The sequence below is a fragment of the Podarcis cretensis genome (assembly GCF_951804945.1).
Source record: "Podarcis cretensis genome assembly, chromosome: 13".
NCBI classification, from domain to species: domain Eukaryota; kingdom Metazoa; phylum Chordata; class Lepidosauria; order Squamata; family Lacertidae; genus Podarcis; species Podarcis cretensis.
The window spans coordinates 10,345,582-10,363,447 of record NC_137182.1 but is presented as its reverse complement, the minus strand read 5'-3'; the positions used below and the strand labels follow the sequence as shown (position 1 = coordinate 10,363,447).

The 17,866-nt window shown below is 45.6% G+C and overlaps 1 protein-coding gene across 1 annotated transcript; it reads right to left on the bottom strand.

Annotated features, from left to right (window-relative positions):
* Positions 1–376: 376 nt before the first annotated feature.
* Positions 377–17,476, bottom strand: THNSL2 (threonine synthase like 2). Its single transcript, XM_079949755.1, has 9 exons — positions 17,340–17,476; positions 13,509–13,748; positions 11,581–11,775; positions 9,002–9,154; positions 6,378–6,608; positions 5,220–5,368; positions 3,695–3,820; positions 2,618–2,769; positions 377–707 (listed from the first exon to the last, which is right to left on the bottom strand). Exons 2-9 carry the CDS (start codon positions 13,729–13,731, stop codon positions 497–499), a joined length of 1,440 nt encoding a protein of 479 aa, XP_079805881.1. The 5' UTR covers positions 13,732–13,748; positions 17,340–17,476; the 3' UTR covers positions 377–496.
* Between the last annotated feature and the right edge of the window lie 390 nt (positions 17,477–17,866).

The following is a 17,866-nucleotide window of genomic DNA, read 5'->3' as shown; positions in this document are numbered from 1 at the left end:
TGAAATGTAGAACGTATAATGTTTGGTGTTTTTAATATTCTCTTGGGAGCCGCCCAGAGTGGCTGGGGAAACCCAGCCAGATGGGTGGGGTATAAATTTATTATTACAGTGGTACCTCTGGTTGCAAACGGGATCCGTTCCGGAACCTGAGCAGAACACATCCCGAGTCTGTGCGTGTTGCGAATCGCCAGTTCTGCACATGCGTGTGACATCATTTTGCACGCCTGCACATGCGCGAGCAGCGAAATCCGGAAGTAACCCTTTCTGGTACTTCTGGGTCGCCGCAGAACACAACCTGATAACACTCAACCTGAAGCAAACGCAACACGAGGTACGACTGTACTATTGTTGTTGTTGATGATGATGATTCTGCAAGAACTGTGACACAACTATGCTTTATTCATTAGCAAAAGCAGACCAACTCTCTTATTATATGCCTTGCATAGCAGCAGGAGACTTCGATGGAGCAATCAACTAGGGGACTCGTTGCAAATGTTCAGCTTGGCGTAGCATTTCTCTGTTTTGCAACTGCTTCTATTTGCAGCCGCAGTAGTTTTGCCCAGTCATCGCCTCTCTTCAGGGCGCAAGATCTGGTCTCCATGTCTTTCAGCTTCCTTATCTCAGGCGAGATGTCGAGGGTGAGATCGGCTTTAAGAACGGCATTTTCAAACTTCACAGGGGAGGCAGGAGCCAAGCAGCACCTGGAACTGGAGTGGAAGAAAAGAGGAAATGAGCACATCTCTGCAACAAACCTCTAAACATGTCTGAAATTTGGACAGAACTGAACGGGTTCCGTCTCAAAGAATGCTCTTGCCGCAGTAAATTTGTTGATCTTCAAATCCTTGTGGGTCTCTTCACATATTGTGCCTTAAACAGCTTTAGCCCTGTAGACCTGAAGGAGCGTCTCCACCCCCATCATTCAGCCCAGACACTGAGGTTCAGCTCCAGGGAATGGGAAGCTACAGGGAACCAGTGCCGCCCGCCCTGTGGAACGCCCTCCCATCAGATGTCAAGGAGATAAAAAACTACAAGGTAAATTTACAGTATTATCTCCCATGCTGCAGATGGGGGAGTGGATAATAATAATAATAATAATAATAATAATAATAATAATAAAATTTATACCCCACCCATCTGGCTGGGTTTCCCCAGCCACTCTGGGCGGCTTCCAACCGAATATTAAAAACAATACAGCATCAGACATTAAAAACATCCCAAAACAGGGCCGCCTTCTGTTGTCTTTTAAAAGTAAAATAATTGTTTATTGCCTTGACATCTGAAGGGAGGGTGTTCCACAGGGTGGGCGCCACTACCAAGAAGGTCCTCTGTCTGGTTCCCTGTAACTTCACTTCTCGCAGTGAGGGAACTGCCAGAAGGCCCTCGGCGCTGGATCTCAGTGTCCGGGCAGAACGATGGGGGTGGAGACGCTCCTTCAGGTATACAAAACCAAGGCCGTTTAGGGCTTTAAAGGTCAGCACCAGCACTTTGGCTCAGAGAGAGTAGGTTGCCTAAGTTTGCAGCAAAGGCAAGATCTGAAACAGCGGCTTCTCAGTTCACAGCTCAGTTTCTTAGCGACTATGCTACCCCAGCTCATAATGTGTGTGAGAGAGTGCGTGCGGCCTTTGCCAACAGTTTTGTCCCCACTTGTTCACATTTTGCATTCTTCAGGTGAACTTCAAGATGGTGCTGTGTTTGCTGCCTTGTCCCAGACAGAATGTTTGGATTGGATTTCATATCCCGCTTTATCACTACCCAAAGGAGTCTCAAAGCGGCTCACAATCTCCTTTTCCCTTCCTCCCCCACAACAAACACTCTGTGAGGTGAGTGGGGCTGAGAGACTTCAGAGAAGTGTGACTGGCCCAAGGTCACCCAGCAGCTGCATGTGGAAGAGTGGAGACGCGAACCCGGTTCCCCAGACTACGAGTCCACCGCTCTTAACCACTACACCACACTGGCTGAACATGATTTTTATCAACATCATTTTATGTTCACAGGATGGCTATTATACTAGTAAGAAACAAAAAGCACAGGTGGTGGTGGTTGTTGTCACTGTTATTTTATTAATCTGATTATAGCTGCAATATGGGACGCAGGTGGCGCTGTGGGTTAAAGCCTCAGCGCCTAGGGCTTGCCGATCGAAAGGTCGGCGGTTCGAATCCCTGCGGCGGGGTGCGCTCCCGCTGCTCGGTCCCAGCGCCTGCCAAGCTAGCAGTTCGAAAGCACCTCCGGGTGCAAGTAGATAAATAGGGACCGCTTACCAGCGGGAAGGTAAACGGCGTTTCCGTGTGCGGCTCTGGCTAGCCAGATGCAGCTTTGTCACGCTGGCCACGTGACCCGGAAGTGTCTCCGGACAGCGCTGGCCCCTGGCCTCTTAAGTGAGATGGGCGCACAACCCCAGAGTCTGTCAAGACTGGCCCATACGGGCAGGGGTACCTTTACCTTTACTTTTAGCTGCAATATAATTTATTTATGCAATTAATAATAATAAACATTTCTTTAAAATTGCCACATTCATTTGCATGCTTTAGTATATTTTAATAATACTAACAATATTCTCTAATATATATAATTCTGTAATAAGAAAGCTACGAAAGTGGGCAGACAAATTCATGCTTACGTGCTTGGATGGCAACTGGAATGCTTATAATGATAGCAAACAGCAGTGGCAGAATGGGGACAGAGGAGGTAGCGGTTGTCCTCCCAGCAGCGTCTCATGGTTTGGACAATTTCTTCATCAGAGACTGAGCAAGACTTCAGACCTTCAGAAAGCTACAACCAGACAGAGGACTCAGAAATCTGAAACCAGACTCAGAGGATACAGCTGCAAATACAGTGGTAACTCAGGTTACATACCCTTCAGGTTACAGACTCCGCTAACCCAGAAATAGTACCTCAGGTTAAGAACTTTACTTCAGGATGAGAACAGAAATCGTGCAGTGGCAGCGGGAGGCCCCATTAGCTAAAGTGGTACCTCAGGTTAAGAACAGTTTCAGGTTAAGAACGGATCTCCAGAACGAATTAAGTTCTTAACCCGAGATACCACTGTATAACACTTTAAGTATGTTTTTTCCACAGTGTTTTTTCCTATAGGTGTAGATTCCACCAGAGGGACGCGGGTGGCGCTGTGGGTTAAACCACAGAGCCTAGGGCTTGCCGATCAGAAGGTCGGCAGTTCGAATCCCCACAACAGGGTGAGCTCCCGCTGCTCGGTCCCAGCTCCTGCCAACCTAGCAGTTCGAAAGCATGTCAAGTGCAAGTAGATAAATAGGTAGCGCTCTGGCGGGAAGGTAAACGGCGTTTCCGTGCGCTGCTCTGGTTCGCCAGAAGCGGCTTCGTCATGCTGGCCACATGACCCGGTAGCTGTACACTGGCTCCCTTGGCCAATAAAGCGAGATGAGCGCCGCAACCCCAGAGTCGGTCACGACTGGACCTAATGGTCAGGGGTCCCTTTACCTTGACCTAGATTCCACCAGAGAAAATGGAGACATCACCTGCCCAGTGAACATTGCAAGTGGTTGATCAGCACATTTGCATACTGCCATCCCTAACCACCACAATTTCTCCACCAATACGTCTCCTCTCCCTTCCAGGAAGCGATGCTTCTGACGTGAGGTCCGTTGCACGGCAGCCGCTCCTGAAAGAGAGCCTTCAAACTAAAAGTAAACTGAAAAATCATTGGCAAATCATAGCTAACCTTCTTTTGCAACTGGGAAGGGAGCCGGACTTTTTTAGCGGAGTAAAATTCTTCCATCACACTTCGGACCAAGTTGCTGTCTGAGCCAGAGAACAGCCAAAAGATCCTTTCCATGTTGTAAGGTTCCTAGCAAAGGAAAAGGGCACAGGCCGTTTTCTAGAAGGAGGTTTATGTTCAGAAACAAGCAAGTATTTAGATATGGGAAAGATTATGCAGGAGCCAAAGGAAATGGATAGCAGGAAAAAGGCACCCATCAACAAATCTCATTACAGTGGTACCTCGGGTTACAGACGCTTCAGGTTACAGACTCCGCTAACCCAGAAATAGTACCTCGGGTTAAGAACTTTGCTTCAGGATGGGAACAAAAATCGTGCAGCGGCAGCAGGAGGCCCCATTAGCTAAAGTGGTACCTCAGGTTAAGAACAGTTTCAGGTTAAGAACGGACCTCCAGAATGAATTAAGTACTTAACCCGAGGTACCACTGTACACAGTCACATTCCAGAAAGCCCATGGGGCTATGGTGTGGCTCTAAATCAGGGAGATCAGATTTTTCAGGACTACAACTCCCATAATCCCTGACCACTGGATATGGCTTATGGGAGTTGGAGTCCAACTGGGTGGCTTCCAACAAAATATTAAAATACGGTAATGCATCAAACATTAAAAGCTTCCCTAAACAGGGCTGCCTTCAGATGTCGTAGTTGTTTTTCTCTTTGACATCTGGTGGGAGGGCTTTCCACAAGGCAGGTGCCACCACCGAGAAGGCCCTCTGCTTGGTTCCCTGTAACTTGGCTTCTTGCAGGGAGGGAACCACCAGAAGGCCCTCGGTGCTGGACCTCAGTGTCTGGGTAGAACGATGGGGGTGGAGACGCTCCTTCAGGTATACTGGACCGAGGCCATTTAGGGCTTTAAAGGTCAGCACCAACACTTTGAATTGTGCTCGGAAATGTACTGGGAGCCAGTGTAGATCTTTTAGGGCTGGTGTTATATGGTCTCGGTGGCCGCTCCCAGTCACCAGTCTAGCTGCCGCATTCTGGATTAGTTGTAGTTTCTGGGTCACCTTCAAAGGTAGCCCCACATAGAGCGCATTGCAGTAGTCCAAGCGGGAGATAACTAGAGCATGCACCACTCTGGCGAGACAGTCCGCAGGCAGATAGGGTCTCAGCCTGCGTACCAGATGGAGCTGTAGACAGCTGCCCTGGACACAGAATTGACCTGCGCCTCCATGGACAGCTGTGAGTCCAAAATGACTCCCAGGCTGCGCACCTGGTCTTTCAGGGGCACAGTTACCTCAACCAGGACCAGGGAGTCCTCCACACCCGCCCGCCTCCTGTCCCCCGAAAACAGTACTTCTGTCTTGTCGGGATTCAACCTCAATCCATTAGCCGCCATCCATCCTCCAACCGCCTCCAGACACTCACACAGGACCTTCACCACCTTCACTGGTTCTGATTTGAAAGAGAGGTAGAGCTGGTCCTCACATTTCTACCATACTAAACAGCACGTTCCTCTCCAGGTAAATTACCTGAATATCCATTGCTGAAGCCAGTGTTGACTTCACAGACCTGGACAGTGAGAAATCACCCTGTTGGATAGCTCTGTGTACCACATCGTTGTCATTTACCACTGCCACAAGATCAATGGGGAGCCCCATCTTCTGTGCAAGACACCCAGCTGGAGCAAAGAAAGAAACCATCAGTAATTTGTACCACAGGTCTTATGTAAAGCAGATGCACATTATGGTACCGAAATCATTTCAACCATTCTGTTTGATCTGATTGTCAATACTGAATACAGCTGTGATTGGTGATATTGGAAGTGGATGGCATTTTACTGTTAATTTAATTGCTATGTTTTATGGTTATATGTTTTGTATGGTTCCTTGTCAGTCCCCCATGAGTAATGAAAGCTGGCCAAATTATGCAAAACAGCAAAACTGCAGAAATATGTAAAGCATGCACTCTGCTCTGCTTATGTAATTTATGCAGGTTGCAGAATTTAGTTGTTCTGGTTACATAAATTGGCTGTATTCCAGGTGCCCAATCCCAGGTCTATGACAAGTAATTATAGGGGCTCAGTCAATGCCTGTGGATCAGCGAACCACGATGAACTGGGAGAAATATTCAGCAAGCCTCAGAAATTTGGCCAGATTGTTTAGGAGTACTAAAGGTAAAGGGACCCCTGACCATTAGGTCCAGTCATGGCCGACTCTGGGGTTGCAGTGCTCATCTGGCTTTACTGGCCGAGGGAGCCGGCGTACAGCTTCCGGGTCATGTGGCCAGCATGACTAAGCCGCTTCTGGTGAACCAGAGCAGCGCACGGAAACGCCGTTTACCTTACCGCCGGAGTGGTACCTATTTATCTACTTGCACTTTTGACGTGCTTTTGAACTGCTAGGTTGGTAGGAGCAGGGACTGAGCAATGGGAGCTCACCCCGTCACGGGGATTCGAACCGCCGACCTTCTGATCGGCAAGTCCTAGGCTCTGTGGTTTAACCCACAGCGCCACCCACATCCCTTTAGGAGTACTAGGTCTGCACTAAAGCAGCAAAATAAACAGTTGTCTTTGACGTGCTGCTCGTTTTACAGCTTCTCCCATCTCCAGCGATGCAACTTTCAGATAGGTCCAGCACAATTCATCACGACTCAAGGAAGCATTTTGGTGGTGGTGGTGTTTTGCTAACCTGTGAGATTTCCTCCTCCCCCAGTTGGAACAACCACCTCCACAACTGGCAGCGGAGTAACATCCATAGATGGAGCACACCGGAAGTAGGCGTAGAAAAAATGAGCAATCTGCACCAGAATTCTGGACCAGTTGATCGAATTCAGACTCATCAGGTTGTGTCTCCTTGAAAAATCTTCGTCCGCAAACAGTTCTTTGATGGGCTCATCAATTTCATCACTGTTGCCTTCAGCTGGAGGGAGAAGCAGGGATGGAAGAGGCAGGCATGAAGGGTGCTACATCAGTCATGTCGCAGAAGTGTGCCGCGCTCAGTGCCAGCCTAGTGATGAAGGGGATTGTGAAGGAAGCAGGGCACCAAAGATTGTAAAAGGACCTACCAGCTGATGGTGAGCGGTTGAGGATGAAATCCGTAAACTAAAATTTAAACCTCCTGTCCCATGTGTGTATGTGAGAGAAATACGCCATACCTCATGTTACGTCCGCTTCATGTTACGTTCTTTCAGGTTACGTCCCGTGGCGACCCAGAAGTACCGGAAAGGGATACTTCCGGGTTTCGCCGCTTGCACATGTGCAGAAGCGCAAAATGATGTCACGCACATGCGCAGAAGCGCCAAATTGCAACCCGCGTGTGTGCAGATGCGCTGCTGTGGGTTGCGTTCTTTTCATGTTGCGAACGGACCTCCAGAACGGATCCCATTCGCAACCAGAGGTACCACAGTACGAGAGTAATCAGGCTGTGAAGCACTTTTAGCAGAGTAAAAACACTTCGTGCTTTTTACTGGGCTCTGAGCAGAGGCCAGGCATGTATGTCTGCTCACATTGCTGGCTTGAAAAGAAGAAACAGACAGAGGCGAGGAGGAAGGAGAAAAGATTAAGATCCTTAGCCCTATTTCCCAGCACAGGATGTAGGGAATACAGTTGTACCTTGATTGTCAAACGTTTTGGCTGCTGAACGACGCAAACCTTAAAATGACTCTTTCGGTTTGCGAACATTCTTTTGGCTTCTGATTGGCTTCCTGCAGCCAATCAGAAGCCGTGTTTTGGTTTCTGAATGTTTTGGAAGTCAAACGGATTCTGTTCAATTTCCAAAGTACGACTATAATATCACACAGATCTGTCTTCTCTAGGAATACAAGAACTCTGTGAGTCTTAACCCCTTCATATACTTATGTAGCAAACATAATTGTGATTTTGACTGCAGATTTCCCAACACTGGCAGTGGTCCATTGAGTTCAGCACTGTCTACACCGAGGGCAGCCAACATATTGTAAACTATGTTGCGGGCTTTGTTGGATGGTTTTAGATGACTAGGAGAGGATATTTTACTTGTTAATTATCCTTCTTTCCACTTGTGTGAGAATGCAAATACCTATTTCAGCAGAGTGAGAAATCACTATCCGTGTGCAGTTTATCTCCAGAAGCTATTTGGTACAAGGTTCCATAACCAGTGCTATTTTTTAGGGAAAGAGGTGCCGGAACTCACCATGAACACCTCCCTTGTTCTCTTAGAATGGCAATGGCGCCACCTGAGAGGTGCTGGAACTGAGCTCTGGTGAGTTCCGGCTGAAAAGAAAGCTCTGTGCACGGCCTTCTAGAATAATCATGATATCCAAGGATGGTTAGGCAGACTGGGATTTTGTCTCCCTTTTTACGTTTCCCTTTTAACAATGAAATCACTCTCAGACTGTTTAAGTAAACAAGAAAAATACAAGGTTTGCTCACTTGGCAAAGTCTTGCCAGGATTCAACAAATACAGTGATGAAAACCAGGCAGGTAATAATTCTTAAAAGTTACAAATGTCCATAGCCCAAAATGGAATGAGCTCCCTATTGGAGAACTCACAGACATTTTACCCCACTGCAGGTAAAGAGAAGAGTGTGCAGTGACTGAAAGTAGAAAATATTAAGTTTCAGTGGTTCCCCTTCCCACCACACAAGCTTAGAGGATGTGATAGTTTGGGACTATCTAGCAATCGTGCATTTGTAACTTGGCTGCATATCCTCACACAGACTTTAATACTTATCACCAGTGCTTTTTTCCTATAAAAAAAAATGTTTAGGGGTACTCTCATTTTCGTACTCATATTGAAACAGGTAAAGGGAAAGGTACCCCTGACCATTAGGTCCAGTCGCCGACGACTCTGGGGTTGCACGCTCATCTCGCTCTATAGGCCAAGGGAGCCGGCGTTTGTCCGCAGACAGTTTTTCCGGGTCATGTGGCCAGCATGACGAAGCCACTTCTGGCAAACCACAGCAGCGCACAGAAACACTGTTTACCTTCCCATTGGAGCAGTACCTATTTATCTACTTGCACTTTGACGTGCTTTCGAACTGCTAGGTTGGCAGGAGCAGGGACCGAGCAACGGGAGCTCACCCCGTCGTGGGGATTTGAACCGCCAACCTTCCAATTGACAAGTCCTAGACTCTGTGCTTTAGACCACAGCGGCACCCATGTCCCCCATATTGAAATACTGCCCCTCAATGAGGCCAAACTTATATTCACAAAACATTTAGGGGCATGCGTACCCCCAGAAAAAAGCACTGCTCACCACTCCTAGTCACTAGGCAACAAATCCACAATGACCGAACCCAGAAGCATTCTGAAGTTAAAAATGAAGTCGCTCACTGATAAACACATGGACGTTGTCTTCAATCACTGTCGTCATCTGCCGCTCTTGCACCTGAGTGCAGAGGCCACGTGGCAACAGAACAAATATGTCCACGTTCTTTTCACCCCGGACACTTTCGATGGCTGAACTCCCAGTATCCCCTGAAGTCCCTGTTTAGAAAAATAACCAAGACTGTTAAAGACCTGCTGGGAGGCTGCAAGGTCAGAGGGAAAAAAGGCTCACTCCAGGCCAAGCTTTTGAGTCCCAGGAAACCCCATCAATAACACTGGATCCACCTTTAGGTTCCCACTCCCATGGTTTGACAATTTCCGACCTACCCATTTTGACTCTCTGGCACCCTATCTGCATAATCTAGCAATTCTAAAATATAGACGTGCTTTTACTCTCACAAGATTGAATGTGTTGTCCTCAGCTGTACTTGAGGGACGATTCCAACAGATTCCACACGAAAAACGCTTATGTCCCTGTGGAGATGGCAGTACCAAATCGGTGGTGCATGCCCTTCTGGCTTGCGCTCTTTATAAAGACTTGAGGAATGAGATTGGCACCCCTATTTTATTGTCCATTCTGCATCACCCAGCCACTGCCACAGTGTCCTTTCTCTTAGCAGGTCAAGATGAGCAGGTGACAGCAAAGGTTGCAAGGTTTTTAGTTGTGGCAATCAGAATAAGATCCACTATTTGACTATTGATTCAAAACTCTAAAATGTATTTTCTATAATTAACTTTTTTATTTCTATTCTTTGTATATTGTATTGTTGTTTTATTGCTATGGCCAACGGCTGACGCAAATAAAAATTCATTCATTCATTCATTCCCACTGCCCTGAGCATAAGAAGATTCCATCCAATCAGATTCCATCCTGTTCTCACAATGGCCTATGAAAAGGCTGCCAGCAGGACCTGAGAGCAACAGCAATCTCTCCACTATTGATCCCAACCAACTGGGATCCAAAATACATATTGCTTCTGACAGTGGAGCTTTGTGGCTAGTAGCCAAGGTCTGCCTTATCCTCCATGAACTTGTTTAATCGTCTTTTAAAGCCGGCCAAATTTATGGCCATGGCCGATAAAGTCCCAACCACAGAAGAACGACAGATCAAGTTGATGGATTATGCCAAAACGGCAAAAATGACAGGAAGAATCAGAAATCAGGAAGACAGAAATTTTAAGGAGTGGGGGGAAATCTGATTTAAATAAAAAATTCAGATTTTATTTTATTTTTAAAAAATCATTGATTTTTATCTGCCCTGTTTCTTACTCTCTGTCGAGGTGCCCGAAATATGCAACCCGTGGCAATGGGTTATAGAACTCACAAGAATGGGCCTAAATGCAAATACAAATACTTCCAGGCCAGGGGAAAAGAAGTAACAAATGCATCTTGAGCGAAGGCAGCTAAGGTATGCCCCGCGGAGGACCTTAAGGTCCATAAATAGCAGTACTCTAGAGGTCACGGGCCCTAAGGGAGTCAGATTAGCCTCAACCAGGGACAGGGCCTTCTCAGTGATGGCTCCAGCCTGGTGGAACGCTCTGCCTCATGAGACCAGGGCCCTGCAGGATCTGATTTCTTTCCGCAGGGCCTGTAAGACAGAGTTGTTCCGCCTGGCCTTTGGCTTGGAATCAGCCTGATCCCCTCCCCCTCTTTCCTTTTCCTTCTGTGATGGAACCCCTATTTGGGGACTTCCCTGGCTTTTCTAGCCCAAGTAGGACCAGTCTGGTGAAGATTTTTTATTTTTATTTTATTTTAATATTAACCTTGCTTTATTGAGCTGATTAATCTTGTTTTATTTATTGCAGATTAAGCCCAACTCCTCAAGGCAGTTCTTTTTTTTTTTTTAGTCTGTGCATAGCCTTTTTTTTTTTTTAGTCTGTGCATAGCCTTACTATTATTATTAAAGATTTTCTTGTTTTGCAAAAGTGTTTGCAATGTCTCTCTCATTTGTTTGTTTTTTACATGTAACATTTTAACAAATCAGTTTCATTTGTTGAGACATTGGGAAGAAAAGGGGGAAAGAGGTGGGGGGGGGAGTAAGATGAGTCAGTGTGGGGTCAAGTGGCGATGTTTCTATTTTACTTGCTATATGTGGGGTTTTGTGTCAGTGTCGCTTGTGCAGGTTCTTTGATGTTCGCTTGTGTTCCTTTGGTGGTGAGAAAGGTTGGGGTTGTCCCAGGGTGTGGTTATTCATTTGTGGTTGGCTGTGGTGGTCTTTGTTTTCATGCGTGAGTGGGGTGGGTGGGTGTTTTGGATCAGGTTAGCCATATTGATTTGTATGCTGTTGGTGGGTTTTTGTCCTTGTCTTGTTGGGCAGTGTATGTGATAAAGGGGGCCTTGATGAATTTGACATTTTCCCCCCAAACAGTTTTTGATCTGGGCTTCCACTGGAATGAGGCTGTGTTTTAAGTTGTATTTTAATCCTGTTTTTAAGTCGTATTTTAATCAATTGTGTTTATACCTGATTTTAGCCTCCCTGAGTCCGGTCTTGGCCGGGGAGGGTGGGGTATTAAAGAAAGAAAGAAAGAAAGAAAGAAAATTATTAAAAACGAGCAGAAATCCATTAGTCCAAGATGCAAACATACCCACTAGAATTGTGACACGCTTCTTCTTCTTCTTCAGGAAATATTGCAGGAACTGCCCCGTACAGGACAACGATAGGTCCTTGAAAGCGTACGTTACGCCGTGCCACAACTCCAGAACATTCAAGCCCTTCTCCAGTCTTGACAGGTGAACAATATCTTTGTGCCTGAACCTGCTGAATGCTCTGTCAATCAGGTCTAGCGGAAGACGACAAGTCAAAAGACATCGTTAGCTTGGAACCATGAAAGAAAATATGGCAAAACAATACCAACGATAACAGAATGGCAGACGCTCATGATAGAATATTTCCAACTAGCAAAATTGATGGGAAAAGTCGGAGGAGCTTTAAATCAGAAAATATATAGAGAATGGAAAATATTTAAGGAATATATAAGATTACGTTGTACAAATAATACCATCTTAGCAGAACTGGAATGATGATACCTGTAAACAAAAATGAATGAAACGAATACTTTAGTGGAATACATGAAAAAGGATATAATGTAAAGCTGTGTGATAAAATTATGATTATATAAACAGTATAATGAGAACTATTGGAAGTTTAAGGCATAATTTGATGGTTATGATTCGGCATAAATTTTGGGTTCTTTTTCTTTTCTTTTTTATCTTATTATCTTCTTTTTTCTTGTTCTTATATCTTGATGTGTTGGGGGTTTTTTGTATTCAATTCTTTTATACTTACCTTCGTTGTAAAGATCATTTGCGTCTGTATTTTAAACCAATAAAGATTTACCATGGGGGGGAATTTTAAAAAATGGCACAGCAATATATTGGCCCTTCAAACATATTAACATGACGGTCAAGTCAAGTTTTACCTCAGTAATGCTGCACTCCAGAATAAGGGCAACAATATTTAATTAGGGGAAATGCAAGGCCAGGGGTCCACAAATTTGGGCTAATATTTGTGGTCAGACAAAAGAGGTGTGGCGAGCAAAAGCCTGGTTCATCCCTAAGGACTGGGGACCAGTGATCAGGGATGATGGGAGTTGTAGTCCCAAAACATCTGGAGGGCTGAGTTTGCCTATGCCTGCTTTTGTTGGGAACGCAGCACAGAAGGAAAGGGTTAACTCCGCCCCCTGGCTGCTGCTTCTTGCAGTCTTGATCTTGATCTCCACCCATGACTGCTACAGTCAAACCTCGGTTGTCGAACTGAATCTGTTCCAGAAGCCCTTCCAGCTTCCGAAATGTTCAACAACCGAGGCGCGGCTTCCGATTGGCTGCAGGAGCTTCCTGCACTCAAGCGGAAGCCGCGTCGAACTTTCAGCTTCCAAAAAATGTTCGAAAACTGGAACACCGGGTTTTTGGCGTTCGGGAACTCAAACGCACGGTAACTGAGGTGTTTGGGAGCTGAGGTTTGACTGTATTTCCAGTTTCAAAGAACAAGTTTTAAATTTTAAATTCCTTTTCTATCAATTTTATAATTGTGTTCAATACCAGGAGTATATATGATGATAATTATATTAATCTTCTTATATCTTATAGTGTGGTGGTTTGTTTGATTTTTCTGTTGTTTGTTTGTTTGATTGTATGTTTGTTTACTTGTATGTACGTCTGTTTTTCATAAATGTATATATTTTAAATTAATAAAGATATATTAAAAAAAAGAATCCAACTTTAGCACCCTGAGTGGTTCAGCCCCATCTGCTTCTCTGGAACTTGTCTCCTCTTGCTGAAATTTCAAACTGCCCTGAGAGCAGGGACCAGGGATTTTGTTGCACAATGCACATTGATAAAGTTGAATAAAACACAATAAGAATAATCAATACTACCAGCACATCTACCGCTGCTGTCGAGTCACCCGAAATTCATTACATTATACGAAAGGGAGCAAATAACATTTTCCCATGAAATAAATCTAACATAGTTTTGAAGGCTGTCAAATCTCAATAGCTGATCTGGATTCATTTACCATTTAGTTCCGCTTCTGGAATAAGCTCAGGCGAAATGAAGAGAGAGCACAATTGCTTCACCAGTTCTGGGTAAGAGAAGCTGCTCCATTTTCGAAGTGTGGCAGAGTCTAAAGCCGGGATTTTTTGAGGCATGAAAAGACCACCATCACTTGCATAGCCTGATAAAAGAGCACCTTCAAAATCGACACTTCCGGCTCGTCCTCGGGTGCTGACATACCTCATGTTTCTGTTCTTGATCCCTGCAACACACAAAGCAATTACAGCAAATTATCTTCAGACCTGATGATCTTCAGAATATTGAGACATCTCATAACTTTTGCCTTCCTGTGACCAGTATCTCTAGCAATCAGAAAGAAACCAGATTTGCCAATCCTGAACCAAAAACAATCAATCAACCAATCAACCAATCAAATACCTTTATTGGCATCACAGTATAAAACATTTCAATTAACTGGAATAATTAAAAAGACAAGGGTGAAGCTATCAAGGTCACACTATGGTTGTGTGCATTTGGATATCCAGGCATAGGCAAACTCAGCCCTCCAGATGTTTTGGGACTACAACTTCCATCATCCCTAGCTAACAGGACCAGTGGTCAGGGATGATGGGAGCTGTAGTCCCCAAACATCTGGAGGGCCGAGTTTGCCTATGCCTGTGCAAACCAATTTCCCAAAAGGATAGTTCGTTGGGAACCCTTTTGGGTAAGATTGTGGCTAAAAAGGAAGCTACTAAAGCAGTAATAACTTTGTCCCGATCTGCCAGGAGAAAGCTTCTTTGGTTTCTTCTTGGAGTTGTGGGCCGGAGGTCCAACATTTTGCTCAGCATCAGTTGGCGAGGTCTGCTGCGTAAAGGGCAATCTAAGAGAATGTGGTCCATTGAATCTGGTACTTCTCAACTGCAGGCACACAAACGGGCTTGAAATGGAATGCGTGAGAATCTGCCAGGGTCGGATTTAGGTTTGTTGAGGCCCTAAGCTCCTGAAGATAATGGGGCCCATTTAAAGGTCCAGCTGTCTTTTGTCAACAACAAATTGTCGCTGTTTTTTGTTGTTGAATACATGCTATATGGTACTATATGGACCTAATAGGTATCTAAAACCATTTGCACATAACAAGATATGTATTTTATCAAAGTAATTGTTGAACTGAAATACAATTAAGAAGTAGAAATGAGCCAAACAGTGATATTTTTGGGACCAGGCTAGCAGGAGGAGCCTACACAACACAAAACACTGTTGCTGTATGTAGGTTTTATTTTATTTGTTTCTTATCTTATATTTTGGAAATGTAAATCCAGTTTTGTTTCCCTTTAAAAAATTTGGGGGGCCCTTAAGCTATAGCTAAGGGACGCGGGTGGCGCTGTGGGTTAAACAACAGAGCCTAGGGCTTGCCGATCAGAAGGTTGGTGGTTCGAATCCCTGTAACGGGGTGAGCTCCTGTTGTTCGGTCCCTGCTCCTGCCAACCTAGCAGTTCAAAAGCATGTCAAAGTGCAAGTAGATAAATAGGTACCGCTCCGGCGGGAAGGTAAACGGCGTTTCCTTGCGCTGCTCTAGTTCTCCAGAAGCAGCTTAGTCATGCTGGCCACATGACCCGGAAGCTGTAATCCGGCTCCCTTGGGCAATAAAGCGAGATGAGCGCCGCAACCCCAGAGTCGGTCACGACTGGACCTAATGGTCAGGGGTCCCTTTACCTTTACCTAAGCTATAGCTTGTTTATCTTATACGTAAATCCAGCACTGGACTCTGCCTTTGGTCACTGCAGAGGGGAAAGCATTTAGTCTTGCAAGCATAAAAACTCTTCGATGGGAAGGAAGTAGTAGATCCTTTAGATATTTGGCACAGGCTGAACCAAAATTATTCATGGGGTGCCTCAGCAAAAATCTCCATTTATAGCAAACTGGAGGTGGTGGAAGGAAATGTTTCAAATTTGAAGAATGAGGGTCCACGACATTTACTGAAAATTGCCAGCTACAGTAATCCAACACTCATGCCTTGTATTTTGTTGGCTCACTTGTTTTGCCTGTAATGCCAGAACTCCAGAACTTTGATTTTTGCTCGTTTCCAGCAAAGCGCCAACAGCGTCCAATTAGCCCAGCTTGAGTTGCAAACTGCAGCTGGTCTCAAGAATGAGGTTCAAAGTTCAGCAGCACTGAACGACTGGCCTCATCGGGGCGGCATGATGAGTACCGGATAAAAGCCTGCACTTTGGCCTTGCCTGAAATCAGTGTTGTTGTTTTCCAGGGCTGCATGTCGTTCTTTGCAGAAACTGGCAGAAAATGTACAACTGCCCACGAAGCAGAAGACATTTGCCAAGAGTCTTAAGGGATGGACATGGTTACAGAGTTATCTATGCTGCATTGGCTACATTTATGTGCTGTCTTTTTGTCAACCCTGGTCTCTCGGCTCCTCGTCCAGCTCTCCAGCCAGTACACCACACTGGTTGTGTGTGTGTGTTTATAAATGGATTACAGGCATGACACAACTGGAAAATGAGCATCCTTGGGTACCAGACCTTTTGCACTGCTGCATTATGGGTAGGAGGGAGAGTCACTGCAAGGAAACAGGCCTGGGAAGGGAGAAGCCAAAGGGCTTCAGCTGAGTCAATGGAGTGGAGTGGGCTTCACTTATGTATATTGTCCCTCAGATGTTACCTAGTGTGGTTCATTTTGAGCAGGGGTAGGCAAACTAAGGTCCGGGGGCTGGATCCGGCCCAAACTCCTTCTAAATCCAGCCCGCGGACAGTCCGGGAATGAGTGTGTTTTTACATGAGTAGAAAGTGTCCTTTTATTTAAAATGCATCTCTGGGTTATTTATAGGGGCATAGGAATTCATTCATATTTTTTCCCCAAAATATAGTCCGGCCCCCCACAAGGTCTGAGGGACAGTGGACCGGCCCCCTGCTGAAAAAGTTTGCTGACCCCTGTTTTTGAGGCTCCAATCAAAGGCTTTGCAATTGGAAAAAAAGGGGGGGGAGTCAAATATCAACTTTATTTTCCATCTTACTGCAGGTTTCAATTCATTTCCCAAAATAAAATTTCATTTACAGTTTGTTATTGTTTATATTCTGAATTTGATATACAGCATATGACCCATGGGCGTTGCCAGGATTTTTGTTAGGGGAGAACAGAATCTCAGTAATAATAATAATAATAATAATAATAATTATTATTATTATTATTTATACCCCGTCCATCTGGCTGGGTCTCCCCAGCCACTCTGGGCGGCTTCCAACAAAACACTAAAATACAATAGCTATGTACAGTGGTACCTCGGGTTAAGTAAAGGTACTTAATTAGTTCCGGAGGTCCGTTCTTAACCTGAAACTGTTCTTAACCTGAAGCACCACTTTAGCTAATGGGGCCTCCCGCTGCTACTGCGCCGCCGGAGCACGATTTCTGTTCTCATCCTGAAGCAAAGTTCTTAACCCGAGGTACTATTTCTGGGTTAGCGGAGTCTGTAACCTGAAGCGTATGTAACCCGAGGTACCACTGTATTTGTATTGATTGGGGGGGGCGCAGCTGCCCCTCCCTTCTCCCACCTTGGCTACACCCATGATATGGGCGCACCCAAATCTTTTAAGGCCTCCAAAGGTCTCAGTCCGGCCCTGAACGCTCTGCACCTGCTCAGGAGCACTCTCGCCCTGTGATCATAACGGGATGGAGAGCAAGATGCCAGAGCCGAGTCCCCGCGGTGAGCCACAAGTTGAATTCCAAAGACACGCGCAACGGGTCACTCCGCACCAAGCGCGCAAAAGCGCAAAAGCGCGCAGAACTTTGAGACTCCCTCTCGCGTGGGAACGCAGTTTGGGGTCAAGGCAACTCCGTTTCCTACCGGCTCCACGGAGCCCTCGCTGGCGCAGATCCTTCCCCTTCCTCCGAGGAGGCGAGGCTCCTCGCAAAAGCAAGCGACGGGCCGGAGATCCGGAGATCTGCTGGGCAGATCGCAAAAACCCCTAGAGGTAAGGGAGCGCAGAGACTTTCCCACGCCCGGACACTTCCGGTTCTCGATTAAAATCCTCCCCGCGATGAAGCTCATCTGGATAGAAGCAACAACATTTTAAAAATTCCTTCCAGTAGCATCTTTGTTGTTATTTAGTCGTGTCCGACTTTCAATCTATATCTTATCCGAATTACCTTCCCTCCACCCCTCTTCTGGCTTCTCTATGTTGCTCTTACTTAAGCATGATTACTATATATACATTCTATAAATGTCTATAATTCTTTAATAAATTTTTGTATTATACTTTAGACATTTGTTGTTTAGTCGTTTAGTCATGTCCGACTCTTCGTGACCCCCTGGACCAGAGCACGCCAGGCACTCCTGTCTTCCACGGCCTCCCACAGTTTGGTCAAACTCAT